We start from the raw sequence: 17,231 nt of genomic DNA, 5'->3' as shown, positions 1-17,231 counted from the left end.
GAGGCTGAACCATTGCCATACCAGGCAATGATGCAACCATGCCCTCCATGGTACAGCTGTAGAATTTCAACCAACCTTAAATATTGGCGGCCTTATCTTTGCTACAGCTCATATTCTATTAAATACAAATTAAAAGTTAGATTACTCGAACTGGGCAAATAGTGTTGCATACATCTTATTTTACAATGGACGCTTCAGAGGAAAAAACCGTGATACAGACCCATACAGCCTGCTCTTAACCACAACACTAATGTTGCATATTAATATTTACCCTTTAAAATAGCAAGCGCCGTTCTTCCAATTTAATACACATCACTGTAACCCCATTAACATACATTTCCATTAATGAACGATTAAACTAAATCTGGATTCACTTAACTATAAAGCCAGCATAAGATACATAACACATTACTTAATAATCACAGAACAAAGTTATTTTTTACATTTTATTGTTATGAACAAGGCCAATGGTGATCCTTTACTTCCCGGGGAGGATGATCCCATCATACTGTAAAGAAGAGAACAATTAGCTTACAATGCCCAGAAAAGAAGTCACCTCAAATCAGGAGAAATGGCATACTTGTCAAAAATCCAGACAATACAAAATGTTCAATGAAGTACATAAACCAATAGCCCTGCAACAGAAATGTTGAAGGGTCAACTGACAGTTCTCTTCCAATAGCATTAGAGCAGGTATTGGCAATCTTAAAGGCAAATAGGCAGTGTGAATGCAGTTTTCATTCCTGCCGAATGGCAACACCTGCCTCAAAGCTTGTTTGACATGCTATGCAGTTACAGCTCACCATTTATTGATTGCTAAAATTCTAATATTTCACCTATGTCAGTTAATGTGACAAAACAAGCAAGTACAGCATAAAGAATCATTGTACCATCTAAACTGCTGTAATATATTTATGACACCAAAAATAATTATATTTTCAGCTGGTGTACAAAATGTCAATTCTGCATAAACTTAACAGGAAGAGTAGAAATATTGTAAATAGAACACATCTACCACTTCAGACTTCCAATGAGAATGACAGATTTAAAATATCTGAATTTTGTCAGGTTGCCAAAGTGACATTGCAGCTTTAAAAGACTCAAGCATTACTGCTCCTAGGAATAGGGGACTGAATCTTACTGGTAAACTACGAGTTTCAGACACATGTCACATTCATGTTTCTGATGTACTTGTAATAAAAATCAACGCCAGCCATTTGCAGGTACCATTGACCACCCGTACCAAACAAAATAAGTCAGATCATAGCTCAAACAGCCTCACCTTCTGCTGGAACCAGCGCATGGCCTCCTCTTTGCGGATACGGTGCCTGAAACCGATGCGACCGGTTTTCTGCTTCTTGTCAGCGATGCTGAAGCCAGGTCTGCCAAGGACCTGACAGAATGAAAGGAGAGAAAGAGGGTGGTTGAGATTAGAAGGCATGCAAAAAACTATTGTATACCAACAGCCATGTAAAGACAAGTTATTTAAAAAGCATTTGAAGCCACTCACGACATAGAAGTCCAGTCCATAGATACCGATGCTGGGGTCGTACTTGATTCCCAGATCAATGTGTTCCTGGATGCCAAAGCCGAAGTTCCCAGTGTCGGAGAAGTTGTTCTTCCTCAACTCGTACTCACGCACCTTTGGAAGGATGCCTTACACCAATTAGGAAGGGCAACATATAGCAACTACAAGCAATCTGACTAAATACATTCCTAACCATGTGGACAAAGTTCACACCCTAGATAAAACACCATTTGTTGAAGTTGAACATGAGTGATACAATGCAAAATGTGTCATTTAGCAGACATTTCTCCAGAGCAAATTGGGTTTAAGGGTCTTGCTCAAGGGCACATTGACAAACCTCTCCTAGTCGGCTCTGGGATTCAAACCAGCTACCTTATGTTTACTGGCACAACGCCCTTAGCCGCTGGGCTACCTGAGGCCCTAAAAGTATGCATAATTCAATAACGCATGGAACAGCAGCCAATGTTATGAAGGCTACTACACTAAGCCCCAACCAAAGGTGTCAGAAACATTCCCTTGACAAATTAAGGGCAATTAAGACATGTGCAAGGTCATTAAAACATCCATAAAAATGTAATAGTGTTTCTAATAAATAATATTGAAAGCGCACCTTGAGTCCCTTCTCCAGGATCTCCTCAGCCTTAGCTCCACGTACGGTACAGTGGACAGCAATCTTTTCATTTCTGCGGATGCCGAAGGATCGCACAGTGTAGCGGGCTGAGGAGGACAGGTGAAAGGAATTGTAATCATAACACATTTCACTGACAAACAGAACGTGTCAGTCTGTTACCTAACAGTCAAACACCCTGCCACTGATTAAAAGCACAGAATCAAGACAGTTTACCTACCCTTGGAGAAGACAGGAGTCTGTCCTGTCAGCTGCTCAAGCACCTTAGCAGCACGGGTCAGTCGGTCACCACTCTCCCCAACACAGATGTTCATACAGAGCTTGCGGATGCGAAGCTCACGCATGGGGTTCTCCTTTTTCTCGCCCTGTTCCTGTTGAAATATACAGATATCATGAGGCTGGAAGGTTGACACACTGTAGCCAATAATGAAACTTCTGTTTGGATACATCAGCTGCCTGTTATGCAGGCTGGCTAAGTTAGCTAGCAGCCGAACTAGCAACATGTTGCTAACTACTGTTAACGTTAGTTAGCTAGCTAATAAATCCAGGTCAATAGACGACAGTCCATCTTTAAGCTGTTCCCAAAAAGCCATACGTGTTCACACCGACTTAAATCCCTTCAAAAACGTGATTCAGTGTTATTTACATTCCTAAGTGAACCACTAAAACCTGCCACACGGACATGCCCGTGCATATCCCCGACTGCTAATAGACAGTTAGCCATTAAAATGTTGCGGAATCAAATGTCACAACTTCTTACAGAATATTTACAATATTTTTTGCACGGTTCGCATACGGACGTTCCAGATACCTATTTAGCGGTAACTAACAAAGCATTGAAAAAACGTATTCGGAGAGAGACCTCAACTACAACAGCTATGTCGCTAGCACTTACTGATGCTTCAATTAAATCAGTGGTCCATAACATCTTGGCCGTAATACAACGTCATTCCAATGCTGCACATGAATCTACTCATATTTGGCTATAAAAACATTGAGATGTTGGCCATAACACGCTGATGATTGTGGATTTAAACTGTAAACCGAGAAATCTCGCCATTTTATGTGTAAACGCTGTACTTACCGCCATGTTTAATCACTAGAAGAGGACGAGACGTTTCCGGCGCAGCATATTTATAGGGAAGTGTTCGAATAAATGGGCCCTACGTAACATACTGAATTTGAAGGACGGTTCCATAAGCGCCCAAAGTCAATAATAAAGTACAGTAAAACTGTATCTATCAGTATTAAATTAGGCTTATATAATAATATTTAGATTCAACAATTCAAAATCTTTATTAAAGAAAAAATATGGAAAATTGTAATGTAATCAGTTAGGACGTCCATCAGTTAGTCATCCATCTCAGTTATGTCATTACATTAGTTTTGATTTAAAGAATTGCCATCACCTTTCCTTCCATACAGATTTTGGAAGGTCCTGCCCTAATACAGACTTCAAAACAGACCAGCAACTCTGTTATAGAAGGACTGCAATGCACAAGGATTTTATACATGCACACACACACACACACACACTATAATAAATCATATAGGATCATACATGATGGACAAGTATTTCATTGATAAATAATATATTTTATTTAAAAGTTTGGGGTACGTTGGGGTAGTGGACAGAAGTAGTAAACAATACATTGTATAGCTACTATATTCTTGGTCATTTGCATATATTTAGCATTTACATACAAATACAGAAATGTTACTTTTTTCATTGTGTTTATTATTAAGAGCAAAGACATCATTTAAAGATAAATAAAAATCTGTTTAAAAATGGCTTATCATTCTCTACATCTGCATAACATTTTAGCGCCCTCTGCTGTAGATTGGACTGTCTCTGCTACCTTCCTACCACTGATGGGCTGAGGTAACAAACAACACAGACCAAAGCCACAACCAAAGCTAAAATGTTTAACATTTTCACTAAAGCTTTTGTCTCAATAACTTTGGCTGGCTGAATAATAGTAGACTGGATAACATGAGTCTGCTGTACAACAATGGATGGCTGGGACTGGGAGTTACTGGGGGAGTGTACTGCCAGTGGTGGGGCAGGAGCCGGGGGCATTAAAAGGGGAAGCCCCTGTCTCCTCTGCTCCTCCAGAGACTCAGTCAGAAACACCAGAGCTTTGCGTGGGAAGGTCGGTGCAGCGAAGAGGTTGGAGCTGGGGACAAAGAAGTGGGGTAGCAGGCCACTCCTTGCGTGGCCCTCCAGGGCCCCTAGGAGGTGCATGAAGCAGGCAGGCAGATGATGCGGTGTCCACAGGGAGTCCTGGGCCCTGATGGAAAGAGTGTGTAGAAAGACTGTCTTCCCATGGTAGGAGCACAGAGCATCCAGCTCCTGAGGGTAGCGTTTCTTCAGTCCCTCGATCAGAAACTTGAGGAGCTTAAAGCACTGCTTACTAAAGAAGAGGAGGAGAGAAGGAGAGGTATTGTTCATGATGTTGATGACTTCAGATAAAGGTATTTGTTCAGTATTAGGGATAAATGAGTCACAGGTGCTGGTAAAGGCTGTAGTAGAGTGAATTCTGACCGGCAGCACTTGGTTGCAGAGCTCTCACAGCAGGTCCTCTTGTTCCCGTGAGTCTTGATTAGTTCCTTTTCTATGTGAGAAAAGGAAATACTCCAACTCTCTGCAGTAGACAAGCAGCCACAAATAAAAGGGAATCATTTTCAATAAAAGGAAAAATAGCATTCACATTCACTGTATCAATCGTGACAAAATCTATCCACATACATCTATGGCTCTGGCACAAGAACAATGTAATGTTACACACACCTTTAGCTGCCTCACTGAGGTTACGCCCTGGCGGTTTCTTGGGCACAAAGAAGCAAGTTTGGTGGGTGAGAGAGTCTTCTTCCCCAGCCAGTTGTTCACATCTGGGCCTGCGCGGGCAGCCAGAGGCCAGCTCTGTGAGGAGGGCACTTCCAAGGCGGGCACCACATCCACAGAAAGTAGTTCCTCTTTCCCATTATCCACCTCCAACAGGGAAAGGGTCACCGCTGGGGAGTTTGGACGCTTCCTCTTCACAACCCAACGCCAGCTATTTCCAGGCACTGCTGATCAAAGAACATACAAAAGCCTACAGGTATGTGCCACGTCATATTTAGACAAACAGTTTATATTACTAATATATATATAGGTGGCTGGAGATGTGGACAACGACCACTGACCTCTCAAGGACTCACGGATTCATATTGACCCCTCAACAACATAGCATCCACAGATAAACCAGTCGGACAAGATACAGCATATAAACACACAGTATGGGTAGGTGAGCACTTGTATGACTGCATTTCCAAACAATCAGGTGAATATAGACCTGTTACCACACCTTTGTAGGTGCTGATGAACTTTCGGACCAGACGGTGCATTTCCCTTATGATCTTGCTGGCTGAGATGGTGAGCCCATCTTCCAATAGGAAAGACCGTATGTGGGCACGCGTCGGTCGGGATAGGGCGACTTCGTAGAACAGGCCGTGGTATTGGTCCAGCTCAGTCATTTTGAGGCGGGAAGGAGACTGGAGCTTCAGCATCATGTCAAACTCATTTGGGTTGTGTATCTGTTGGCACACAATGGTAAAAGGTACTATGTATTATTTACATGCTATTTCGTTTCGTTCACAGGATTCTAATAACAGTAAAGTATACTCACTGAATGCTTAAGGCAGGTTTGACAGACCCAGATTTGTAAATCCAGAAGACTTACAAACAGCAACACCTAGCATTCAACACAAGAAGAACAACGACCTCCATGTTTGCATGTCACGTTTCCTATTATGTACAGTATGTCAGAGATAAGCTTTAGTATTGACTCATAGATACTGCCTAATCAGTCGCTCAATGTTCATCCATGTTTATCAAAACACACCTTTAGTGAAAATGTGGATCATTTGCTGCCGGTAATTATTTTGTTTTCATGGGTTTTAATTGAGCCGCCAGCCAGAGACAATTCCTGTCTCATGGAATTGAGTACCTTAACCATCTCGTAGTATGAACCACTGTTGAGCACAGAGGCTGACTGGAAGTAGGGCTGCTCGTCACTGTTCTTGAGGAAGACCAGCAGGCTGTCCCGGAGATGGTTGACCAAGTCCACGGCCCACTGGCGGTCTCTCTGGCGGAGCTTGAGGTTCTGTGACCGAAGCCTGATCCAGCGGGCCAGCTCTGGGGTGATAGGGGCCAGCTCGTACCCTGGTGTGGGGTTCTGGGCTGTGGACAGATCGAAGTATTGGCAGGACTGTCTCAGATGAGCATATTTCCTGACAACAAACCATGGGTGACCAAAGAATTGAAAGTGGTGCTTAATAAGAAGAAACAAGTGGACAAGAGGCACAGAGAGTGAACAAAGAGATTTTTTAAAAGGTGAGATGCCAGTACAAGAATAAGGTGCAACAGATAATATTACAGGGAGACTCTCGGGTCGGCCTGGTTGGGCATTCAGAATATGGCCAACGACACTGGGCCAATTGTGCGCTGCCTCATGGGTGCCCTGCCTCCAAAACATTGCAGATGCAAAAAGTCACTCAACTCAGAATATGGATTCTAGCAAGATGAATGAATGTAACATGTTACTGATTGATTGTCTTAGCGTCTTTGACATGAAATGATACCCACATCAGATGAGGACAATCAACAATACCATTGAAGCGAGCAGGTTGACCGTGCTATTACCTGTCAGGTGTGGTCTCTGCCTAGGGAGGGGTGAGTTGTGTGTGGCTGGGGTACTGGAGTTTCCATCAGTCTCCTGACCCAACGATGCCCCAGTCTGAGAGTCCTCTATGGGGCTACCTCCATCTCCATCTTGTCTGTCCAGATACTCACCCTCCACTGCCTCTCTGCCCAGGCTAGTTTGGAGGTCGACGGAGGTGGACGAGGTCCTGGCGAGGGCCCATGATTGAGGAATTGTCTGGGGCTCTCTAGGGGGTGTGGATGGAACTGAGGTCTGTCTCCTGGAGGATGACCTCCTCTGAGGTGTGGTTCTGTTCATCTTTCTACTGTGATCAACACACGCACACAAACACATCAATCGATTCAGAGAAAGGAGAATGACATAAATGGAATTTGAATATCCTCTTCCTTTTAGGTTGAAAGTATATGGGACGGGACCGCGCAATAACAAAAACAACCTTGCTCAGTCTTTAGTGGGTGCATAGTAACGTAGTATCAGAGATCATGTTACTAAGTTCTATGTCATTTTAAGCACGGTATTGTGATTTCCTAGACCTTACCTAAACCAGGCTACATGTTACTCTCGACAACTTCGCTTGCAACCATTTCTTCATAATCCCAGACTGATTGTTAGAAAATCATTCAACCATTGTGACATTTTACAGGGGTTGTTAAGACTTACCTATTGCCCCGTCGTTGACACAAATTGCAGCTTGCTAGGGGGACATTGAAACATCTCCATCGCTCCTCTCTGTGTCAGCTGAAGTATTTCTGGTTCCGGACACTATTCCCTTTCTATTTCCAAACTGTGATGTCACATATCACTCAAAGATAATAGATCGTTTCTCCCTCTGTCTCTGTAGCAGTGGATCATGGATTGCACGACTGAATTCTAGGTGCAGTGTTGCTAGGGACACATTAAGGAAGATGTTTCACTCATGTGACGCCATTCCATAAAGATTTGTTATGCTCTACCTGGCTTGTGAAGGCTTTTGTATATAAAAACCACGCAATTAGTTTCTCCTTCTGTCAGAACCCCTTACCTTGACAGTAGCCGACATTTAGCGGGGTACAATTTCCCCTATTGAGAAATCACTCTTCTCTGAAAATAGGAATCAACAGTACTGACATTTCTCACGTACATTTCTGATGTAACTCAAAGGAGAGAATGCTTAAAATGGAGGCAGTGAATGATATCTAAGTTGTTATTATTTTCTGTTTGTAGCCAATATTGTAAACCAATGGAGTGTATTCAGCAAATCAATCCAAAATTTGACAATTAGCTCAATGTTTCACAGCAACAGAAACCAGACTTTATTTGAATATTCTAACACAACATATCATTTCATGGTAGATAGCAGTATGAATCCAACAGTAACTGATTCAGCGTTTTGGCGGTTCATGTTCATGGTTTTTTATTTTATCAGAATTTCCCCTAAAGCATTATTCTTCGAACATTTGCTTTCCTTTCCTGCGAAAATTTTTGCGATGGGTTTTTATTAGCATTAGCCAGTCCTTGAGTAGAGAGCTCAGGTTCTGAGACACTGCAGGATGGGATGCCGGTGACACGCTTTGTTGTTGCTGGATGTCTGGAGCAGGAATTCATTTAGCTTTGGCAGCCTTAACGGCGGACTTGGTCACCTTGCCAGTGCTGGCAGCCTTCTTGTCGACGGCCTTGATGACACCAACAGCCACGGTCTGCCTCATGTCACGCACGGCAAAACGACCTGCAACGATGCAGCAACAAAGAGATATGGTTACTGGAATGGAGTGTCAGAATAATCCAGTCATTGTAGTCATTGTAGTTCCTAAAGAGTTTTTGTAAGTGACGTTGTAAGGTATTGAGGCAAGTAAGATCTCTTCACCTTCCTACAAGCAATCAACAGTAAATGTATGGCGAGTTCTTTCAACACCAAACGGCTACATTACCCAGATGGGTCCTATACAGTGATGATAACAACCCCCCCCCCCCCCCCCCCCACGTAACATTCCGTTTTTCAATAGCACTGCATCAATAAGACCCATAATCGTCATCATAAGGAATTGGTGTGTGACTCACCGAGGGGAGGGTAGGCGGCGAAGCTCTCCACACACATGGGCTTTCCTGGCACCATGACGATGATGGCGGCGTCTCCAGACTTCAGGGCCTTGGGGTTGTCCTCAAGCTTCTTGCCGGAACGACGGTCGATCTTCTCCTTGAGCTCGCTGAACTTGCAGGCGATGTGAGCGGTATGGCAATCCAGCACGGGGGCATAGCCCTGGGAGATGGTGCCCGGGTGGTTCAGGATGATGACCTGAGGATTGGGGTAAAGGTTGGGTAAGGATGGGATAGAATCTAGAACTACATTGACAAGGGGTTGGAATGTGGGTAAACTGAATTTAGAAAAACATTTAATGAAAGTGCAAATGTTTGGCCAGAAACGAGACATGAAGGAAAGTAGACTTGGAAATATTTCAAATCTGTCCCATCTCTCACCTGAGCGGTGAAGTTGCCGGCCTCCATTGGAGGGTCGTTCTTGCTGTCTCCAGCCACGTTGCCACGACGGATATCCTTGACGGACACGTTCTTGACGTTGAATCCGACATTGTCACCGGGGAGAGCCGCTTCCAGGGTCTCGTGGTGCATCTCCACAGACTTGACTTCAGTGGTGACGTTAGCGGGGGCGAAGGTGACAATCATACCGGCCTTCAGGGTTCCAGTCTCCACACGGCCCACGGGCACTGTTCCAATACCTAAAGGGAAACAAGTATTTACCCACAAGAGCCACACCTCGTCATGTCTAAAGGAAATAACCAGTATATTGAAACATATTGATCTATAACTGGTTCTTACCTCCAATTTTGTAGACGTCCTGCAGGGGCAGACGGAGAGGCTTGTTGGTGGGGCGGGAGGGGGGCAGGATAGAGTCCAGAGCCTCCAGAAGGGTCACACCATTAGCGCCACCCTCCTTACGCTCAACCTTCCATCCCTTGAACCAGCCCATCTGCAATTGGAAACAGAAGAAACAATGTTACTGTTCTTGTGTGGATCAAAATTAGAATGAGGCTTGCTGACCTGTCAGTGCTTTACCTTCTATAATGTTCCAGCCCTAATCATTTAGGCATATGACCACCTAAAACTACACTGCTGCGGAGGAGTGGACTGTGGGGATGGACTACTCACGTTAGGGCTGGCTTCCAGCATGTTGTCCCCATGCCATCCAGAGATGGGCACAAAGGCGACGGTGGCAGGGTTATAGCCGATCTTCTTGATGTAGGTGCTGACCTCCTTCTGGATCTCCTCAAAACGCTTCTGGCTGTAAGGGGGCTCTGTGGAGTCCATCTTGTTGACGCCAACGATGAGCTGCTTCACTCCCAGAGTGTAGGCCAGGAGAGCGTGCTCACGAGTCTGCCCGTTCTTTGAGATACCGGCCTCAAACTCACCAACACCACCAGCAACGACCAGCACAGCGCAATCAGCCTGAGACAAAGACATGACACACTTCAAACGTCATGGTAAAATGCCACTACTGATCATTTCATAATTAGGAAACAGGAAACCAGCAATGGTTATTATAGCTTTTCTTTACCTGAGAGGTACCAGTGATCATGTTCTTGATGAAGTCTCTGTGTCCGGGGGCATCTATGATTGTGACGTAGTACTTGGCGGTCTCAAACTTCCACAGGGAAATGTCGATGGTGATACCACGCTCTCGCTCAGCCTTCAGCTTGTCCAGCACCCAGGCATACTTGAAAGAGCCTTTGCCCATCTACACAAGCAGAGAATCAAGTTTGCGTTTATTTCACTTAAGTCTATTGCCTACACAGTTGTAATAGTTTTTAGATCATATCTACCCAATTAGGCCTACTACAAATGCATATAATTTTTTGGCAGTTTTGTCATTTAAATCCATAACACAAAATGACTGCCATCAGATAAGATTTTTCTGCTAGTTGAGCAAGTTTTTTCCCAGCAATTTCCTGATGCCCAAATACGTTTGACCACCATATCATTTGCATATCTTAATTTTGAGTTCTTATTCCTTGACTGAACGAGTTGCAGTTCAATGACTCAATTAAACCATTTTTAGAAGGCATTTTTGCATTTAGTTACCGCAGAATGACTGGCCACAACTGACAGCGATACACACTATCGTACAGTAGGTGTCGCTTGTGTCAAAGCAATCTTTCCAATGATTTTCAGCTGTAACCACGCCCGTTATGTCGCTATTCATAGCTGCAGACAAACAAAAAAAAAATCGAGAAATGTCAGAGCGCCCAAACCTACCTCAGCAGCCTCCTTCTCGAACTTCTCAATGGTTCTCTTGTCAATGCCTCCGCATTTGTAGATAAGATGGCCGGTGGTGGTTGACTTCCCGGAGTCGACATGGCCAATGACCACGATGTTGATGTGGATCTTTTCCTTTCCCATGATTTACTGATTGAAAGGAAACTGACGTAACTACCGATGCACAAATACATTTACACAAAATACGCATGCAAATAACATGGTAGCAGGAGATGCATACAATGTTGATGCCTTTGACGCCCAGCGGCACCACTGACTCATGCACCATGTGCTATCCGCAAATCGTCCTCCATGTTAAATCGGTGGACTAGCGAGCCGGCCATGTTGGGTCGTCACTAGTTACCACAGCCAAAGTCATACACCCCCGCCTAGTCGTGGAGTTAGTCCACACGTCTAACCCATTAGTTAACATTTTAGTTCGCTGGTAGCTAGTTAACCACTGAACATGATGCGGTCAACTATGTTGGACCGAGCAGTGGACTCATGACCATTTATGAATCCAAATGAGCGAGCAGATAGAAACACTAATCTCTAGTACAATTAGACCGGTCCTTAATCATGCTCGTGAAGATGATACTTGTTAGGCTAGCACGACTCATGACCATCCCATTATCACAATTTTAAGCGAACAGTGTTAAGAGTAGCTTAGCCACAAGCCATTAACGACCAGTATATCCTGAAATAAGCATTCTGTTACACTAACCTGCGATAGGTTTACCGTTATCCCTGCTTTAGACCGGAGAAAAAGGGAAGAATTTGATCTCACATTTCTTTTTATACTGGTGCTGTGAGGGGCGGGAGAACAGCAAATGCTAAAGCACTGCTGTCATCAATAAAATAGGGTGCTATTGGTTGCACCAGTGTAACCCACCAAGGTGATTGGACTGCAAAAACCCAGCACTGGGCACAGCCCTGCAGCTGTCAGGGATAGGATGTGTCAAAACAGCTGCAAAGACCAGTTACATACAGCATTGCACTTGTCCTACCCTATGGAGCAGCTCCTACTGAACTACAAGCACACAAAGGACAAAGGATTAAGGAAAACGACAGCAGGATTTTTGGTCAAGACATTTAAAGACCTTTATTAGTTATCAGCAGTTTCCTTCCAATTTAATAGTAGAATCATAACAGGTTCCGTTCAACCATTTACACAATTTAACTGAAAGAGGCACCGCCTGAAATGAAGAATCCACAAGTGTCTCCACGTTGGGTTCCTTTCCTGCGGAAACTTTTACGATGAGTTTTAATCAGCATTAACCAGTCCTTAAGTATAGAGCTTAGGTTTTGAGACGCCGCAGGATGTAGGGCAGCAGACCCCGCTACCTGAGGGACGTCCTGTGGGAGGGGAATTCACTTTTTACCGGCCTTAACGGCAGACTTTGTGACCTTGCCGCTTGAGGCGGCCTTCTTGTCAACAGCCTTGATGACACCGACAGCGACTGTCTGTCTCATGTCACGCACAGCAAAACGACCTGCAGGAGATTGAAAAGGCAGCGTTACTATTTTGCCAGAAGCATAGAGGACCTTAAGGATTATCAATGTTTTGGTGATGAGAGCATGTGGATAACTTACCAAGAGGGGGGTATTCCTGGAAACTCTCCACACACATGGGCTTGCCGGGGATCATGTCAACGATAGCAGCATCTCCAGACTTCAGGAACTTGGGGGCATCTTCAAGCTTCTTGCCAGACCGACGGTCGATCTTCTCCTTGAGCTCACTGAACTTGCAGGCGATGTGAGCAGTATGGCAATCCAGCACAGGGGCATAGCCCTGGGAGATCTGGCCAGGGTGGTTCAGGATGATTACCTGGAAAAACAAGGAGTGGTCAATTAGCACAAGAACAATTGTCATGGGAAGTAACCTGCCCCGCCCAACTACAAACAGTATGCCTACTTGAGCGGTGAAAGTGCCAGCCTCCATTGGAGGGTCATTCTTGCTGTCTCCAGCTACGTTGCCACGACGGATATCCTTGACGGACACGTTCTTGACGTTGAATCCGACATTGTCACCGGGCATAGCCGATTCCAGGGTCTCGTGGTGCATCTCCACAGACTTTACTTCAGTGGTGACGTTAGCGGGGGCGAAGGTGACGATCATACCGGCCTTCAGGGTGCCTGTCTCCACACGGCCCACAGGTACAGTTCCAATACCTGAGGAAACCAGAGGAGTAGATTAACCAACTAGCAGAACCAAACCTTTGCGTGTCAGTCACTTTCATGAAGTTTAACAGATTCTTACCACCGATTTTGTAAACATCCTGGAGGGGCAGACGAAGGGGCTTGTCTGTGGGGCGGGATGGGGGCAGGATGCTGTCCAGGGCCTCCAGCAGAGTCACACCATTGGCGTTACCATCCTTACGCTCAACCTTCCATCCCTTGAACCAGCCCATCTGGAATAAGAGAAAAGCATTTAGAAACAGTAATATGTATGCAAATGACAGGCAACTATTTCACAGTAGTGTACTGTTGGGATGGACTACTCACGTTGGCGCTGGCTTCCAGCATGTTGTCCCCATGCCATCCAGAGATGGGCACAAAGGCGACGGTGGCAGGGTTATAGCCGATCTTCTTGATGTAGGTGCTGACCTCCTTCTGGATCTCCTCAAAACGCTTCTGGCTGTAAGGGGGCTCTGTGGAGTCCATCTTGTTGACGCCAACGATGAGCTGCTTCACTCCCAGAGTGAAGGCAAGGAGAGCGTGCTCACGAGTCTGCCCGTTCTTTGAGATACCGGCCTCAAACTCACCAACACCACCAGCAACGACCAGCACAGCGCAATCAGCCTGGGGGGGGATTAAGGTTGGTCAGCCCACCACCTTAAACTAATAGGCTGTAGATTAACAGTACAGCCCAATTGCAGTGGGCCCCACTTACCTGAGATGTACCGGTGATCATGTTCTTGATGAAGTCTCTGTGCCCAGGGGCATCAATGATGGTGACGTAGTACCTGCCGGTCTCGAACTTCCACAGGGAAATGTCAATGGTGATACCACGCTCTCGCTCAGCCTTCAGCTTGTCCAGCACCCAGGCATACTTGAAAGAGCCTTTGCCCATCTACACAAGCAGAGAATCAAGTTTGCGTTTATTTCACTTAAGTCTATTGCCTACACAGTTGTAATATTTTTTTTAGCTCATATCTACCCAATTAGGCTTAAGTTAAAATAATTATTACATTAAATCAAATCAATGTGACCAAGCTACATGTTAAATTGCATTGTGAGCAAGTACAACATTCAGGGTCAAACCTAGAATGTTATTGGATACTAAGCCAATAATTTACACTAAAAAACAAATATAAATGGATTGTTCAGTCTACTTTCAGAAACGTAATTTATGCATTTTATGAAGTGGAAATAGAGGCTGTGAACTAGAGATGGGACAACTTCTTAGAGTTCACTTTCCGTAGCCGGTGTTCAGTAAGTTATTAGCTAAATATATATATATACATATACATACACACACACACACACACACACGTTGTACCCTTCTAGCCACGAAGGCCTCAGCCACCATTACACAAAGTGCATCGTCATCACCCGGACGCTCGGCCCGCGCGCAAGCGCCACCCCACATGCGCGTACTCGTTACACACCCTACCGGCTTCGCCGTTCAAAGACCATGCTGGCGTCGCCATTTAATCCAAAGTATTGTAACCAACGAGTTTAGGAAATGCTTACCTCAGCAGCCTCCTTCTCGAACTTCTCAATGGTTCTCTTGTCAATGCCTCCGCATTTGTAGATCAGATGGCCGGTGGTGGTGGACTTCCCGGAGTCGACATGGCCAATGACCACGATGTTGATGTGGATCTTTTCCTTTCCCATGTTCGCTTAAGTTTCTGAAATAAAATGAGAAACCACTTAGCTAAGCCACATTGCCTCTTGGAATATAGCTGCAAAGAAAACGCAGGTCACTAATCTTTTGTCGATGGTCCAAAAATATAATACATCTCATTAAGAACAGGACCCCATAAAAAATGTTTTAAGAGTCACCACTCGACAATGTTAACTCATCCGATGCGATTTGACAAAGGGTGAATGAGCCATGACCACGTAGGCCTTAGTCCGCCATGGGCCAAACGAGACACGTGTTACTTCTGGGCCACGTCGTGTTAAGTTACAGAAAGATTTCCAAATATCCGAGAGGAATTTAGCTATCACGACTCGACAACTGTCGCCTGGGCTACCGTGCAATTCACTTTAATGGAAGACAGACATTCCATTTAGCTACTCAGCCACACAGACCACTGCTTTAGTATCCTTTGTTCTCCCCCCCAGTTTCCCCTCCCCCAACCGAAAAGTGTAATTTTCTGACAAACTAAAAACTTCAGTAAAGACAACATTACGGCCATTTGTATAAAGTAACTAATCACAGCATCCTTGCCGTTACACCATCAAATCCACAGGTTAATTGAAACGACAGACAGAAGATAACAAATGTATTCGCTATAGTACATTTTCGCAATACGGCTAGCTATGAAAAAAAAAATGTAAAAACATAACCACTTGTAAATTCAAGAAAAGATTAGGCCCATTTTTGAAACCACTTGATGATAAACGCGCTTACCGGTGTCACTACGAAATCACACTGCTACTACCACTGCTGTTGCCCTTAACCAGGTAACAGAAAGAGAAAGAATGATGGTTGAGTTGGAGTTTTATACACGGGGAGGTGGCCAGATTGGGTTGCACCCCCGCTTCCTTCCCCCTCCCTATTCGAATCCGCAAATCACACACAATTCAGCGAAAAACTGGTCAAGGATAGAGGGAATACAGGTTATTTCAAGTTTACATCAAAAGTTGATTTTCTGTCTTCTTTTTAGCTCTTCGCTAACCCCTTTCCGAACCTTTACCTAAATTCTCAGAATTTACCACGTTAATTCTCATAACCTGCTGCGTAAATTCTCATAACCTTCTACAAAAGTAATTTCTGATCATACATAAACTGTCTGTCTCCCTTCTAGCCGAAACCAGAAAAACGATCCTCGCCTGAATTAATATGTCATGATTTAAAATCTTTTCAATTTTGAAAGTAATCCTTTCTGATTCAATCAAATAATCTAAAAAGAACATAGCTTGGTAATTGATAAATTGATTAAATAACCCCAAGTGGTCAAGACTTGCTTATCATTGGACCTCAAATATTTTGATTTTCTGGAATGTCTGCTTCTTCTTGAAAATCTATCATATTCAATGATGATGCTGGAGGTTTGAGAACATTGATGATTCCCATAAGGGGCTACTTGATACATTGCTGCATTACCATCCTAATTGTCAGCCTCACTCTGGCTTTTCTTCTACAACGAAACAAAAATTGTCAATACAAACCATTCTACTTCACCTCAAATGTTTTGAATTTTATAATTATTTGTATACAATCTAATATGTTGTCTCTGTCTTTTTCCCTATAACACTGTTCAAACACACTCTTTATTGGCATTAGAAAAACATGAACAATAAATCAGAGATTCATTCAATAACTCAACTGACAGAGTTAAACTGTTATCTGAAAATAAATCTCCCCACTGTATGTTGAATGTGATTAGTTATCTCAACAAACCAATCGCCACTCTGTCTCATAAACCTGAGTGAGATGATCAAGGCCTGTTTTCTAGAAAGGAAAATCTATTATTTCATACATTTTTTCAACGTTAGTACATAGTGTTTACACAATTGTCATATCAAATTTATATGATTTTTCCTCTGTGGACCATAAACTGTCAATTAAGAGAATCACATTTCTTGGATTATTGCCTCAGGAGCAGGCTACACTAGACAGAAAATAAATGCCCTTGAGTTTCTCATTATCACCATCAACCTGTATTGACTCTAGGTGACCCAATCAGCATAACAAATCCAGAGATTTTCACTCAAACAGTGCACTGAAAAGGGAGAGCCAGGCTCATTGTTTCAATGGCCTGGAGGGCACCTCCACCACATCTCACACACATTCAGATTCTAAAGACGTTCAGACAAGGCCAAGTTGAGTGACTACAGTGATCAATGAGTGTGAGGGAGTCCTGCTAGATTCTCCAGTCACATTCGCAGAGTATAATGCTAACACTGAGTGCTTCCCATAATGATCATATTGGTCAAGCCAATTCTCCAATAA

General features: G+C 44.0%; 2 protein-coding genes and 1 pseudogene across 5 annotated transcripts; all 3 read right to left on the bottom strand.

Moving 5' to 3' along the window:
* Nucleotides 1-432: 432 nt before the first annotated feature.
* On the bottom strand, nt 433-3,316 carry LOC124012973 (60S ribosomal protein L11). Of its 2 annotated transcripts, none has more exons than XM_046327071.1 (6): nt 3,241-3,316; nt 2,377-2,527; nt 2,139-2,245; nt 1,511-1,642; nt 1,283-1,393; nt 433-508 (listed from the first exon to the last, which is right to left on the bottom strand). In XM_046327071.1, the coding sequence occupies exons 1-6, from the start codon at nt 3,244-3,246 to the stop codon at nt 479-481; spliced, it is 537 nt and encodes a 178-aa protein (XP_046183027.1). In that variant the 5' UTR covers nt 3,247-3,316; the 3' UTR covers nt 433-478. The 2 variants fall into 2 exon arrangements, with proteins under 2 accessions (XP_046183027.1, XP_046183026.1); XM_046327070.1 differs by lacking the exon at nt 3,241-3,316 and adding an exon at nt 3,052-3,099.
* Nucleotides 3,317-3,857: 541 nt separating this feature from the next.
* LOC124012196 lies at nt 3,858-7,156 on the bottom strand (annotated as a pseudogene).
* A 965-nt stretch (nt 7,157-8,121) lies between these two features.
* On the bottom strand, nt 8,122-15,807 carry LOC124012599 (elongation factor 1-alpha, oocyte form). 3 transcript variants are annotated; one of them, XM_046326397.1, is made up of 8 exons: nt 14,912-14,964; nt 11,105-11,215; nt 10,407-10,586; nt 10,001-10,297; nt 9,671-9,821; nt 9,314-9,570; nt 8,897-9,131; nt 8,122-8,564 (listed from the first exon to the last, which is right to left on the bottom strand). In XM_046326397.1, the coding sequence occupies exons 1-8, from the start codon at nt 14,942-14,944 to the stop codon at nt 8,440-8,442; spliced, it is 1,389 nt and encodes a 462-aa protein (XP_046182353.1). In that variant the 5' UTR covers nt 14,945-14,964; the 3' UTR covers nt 8,122-8,439. The 3 variants fall into 3 exon arrangements, with proteins under 3 accessions (XP_046182353.1, XP_046182352.1, XP_046182354.1); XM_046326396.1 differs by lacking the exon at nt 14,912-14,964 and adding an exon at nt 11,829-11,981 and having other exon boundaries at nt 11,105-11,254; XM_046326398.1 differs by lacking the exons at nt 8,122-8,564; nt 8,897-9,131; nt 9,314-9,570; ... (2 more) ...; nt 10,407-10,586; nt 11,105-11,215 and adding exons at nt 12,181-12,597; nt 12,698-12,932; nt 13,020-13,276; ... (2 more) ...; nt 13,998-14,177; nt 15,687-15,807 and having other exon boundaries at nt 14,801-14,958.
* Nucleotides 15,808-17,231: the final 1,424 nt, after the last annotated feature.

The sequence above is a fragment of the Oncorhynchus gorbuscha genome, linkage group LG24 (assembly GCF_021184085.1).
Source record: "Oncorhynchus gorbuscha isolate QuinsamMale2020 ecotype Even-year linkage group LG24, OgorEven_v1.0, whole genome shotgun sequence".
Taxonomy (NCBI): Eukaryota; Metazoa; Chordata; class Actinopteri; order Salmoniformes; family Salmonidae; genus Oncorhynchus; species Oncorhynchus gorbuscha.
The sequence above is the reverse complement of the archived record's forward strand: the minus strand, read 5'-3'. Positions and strand labels throughout refer to the sequence as shown.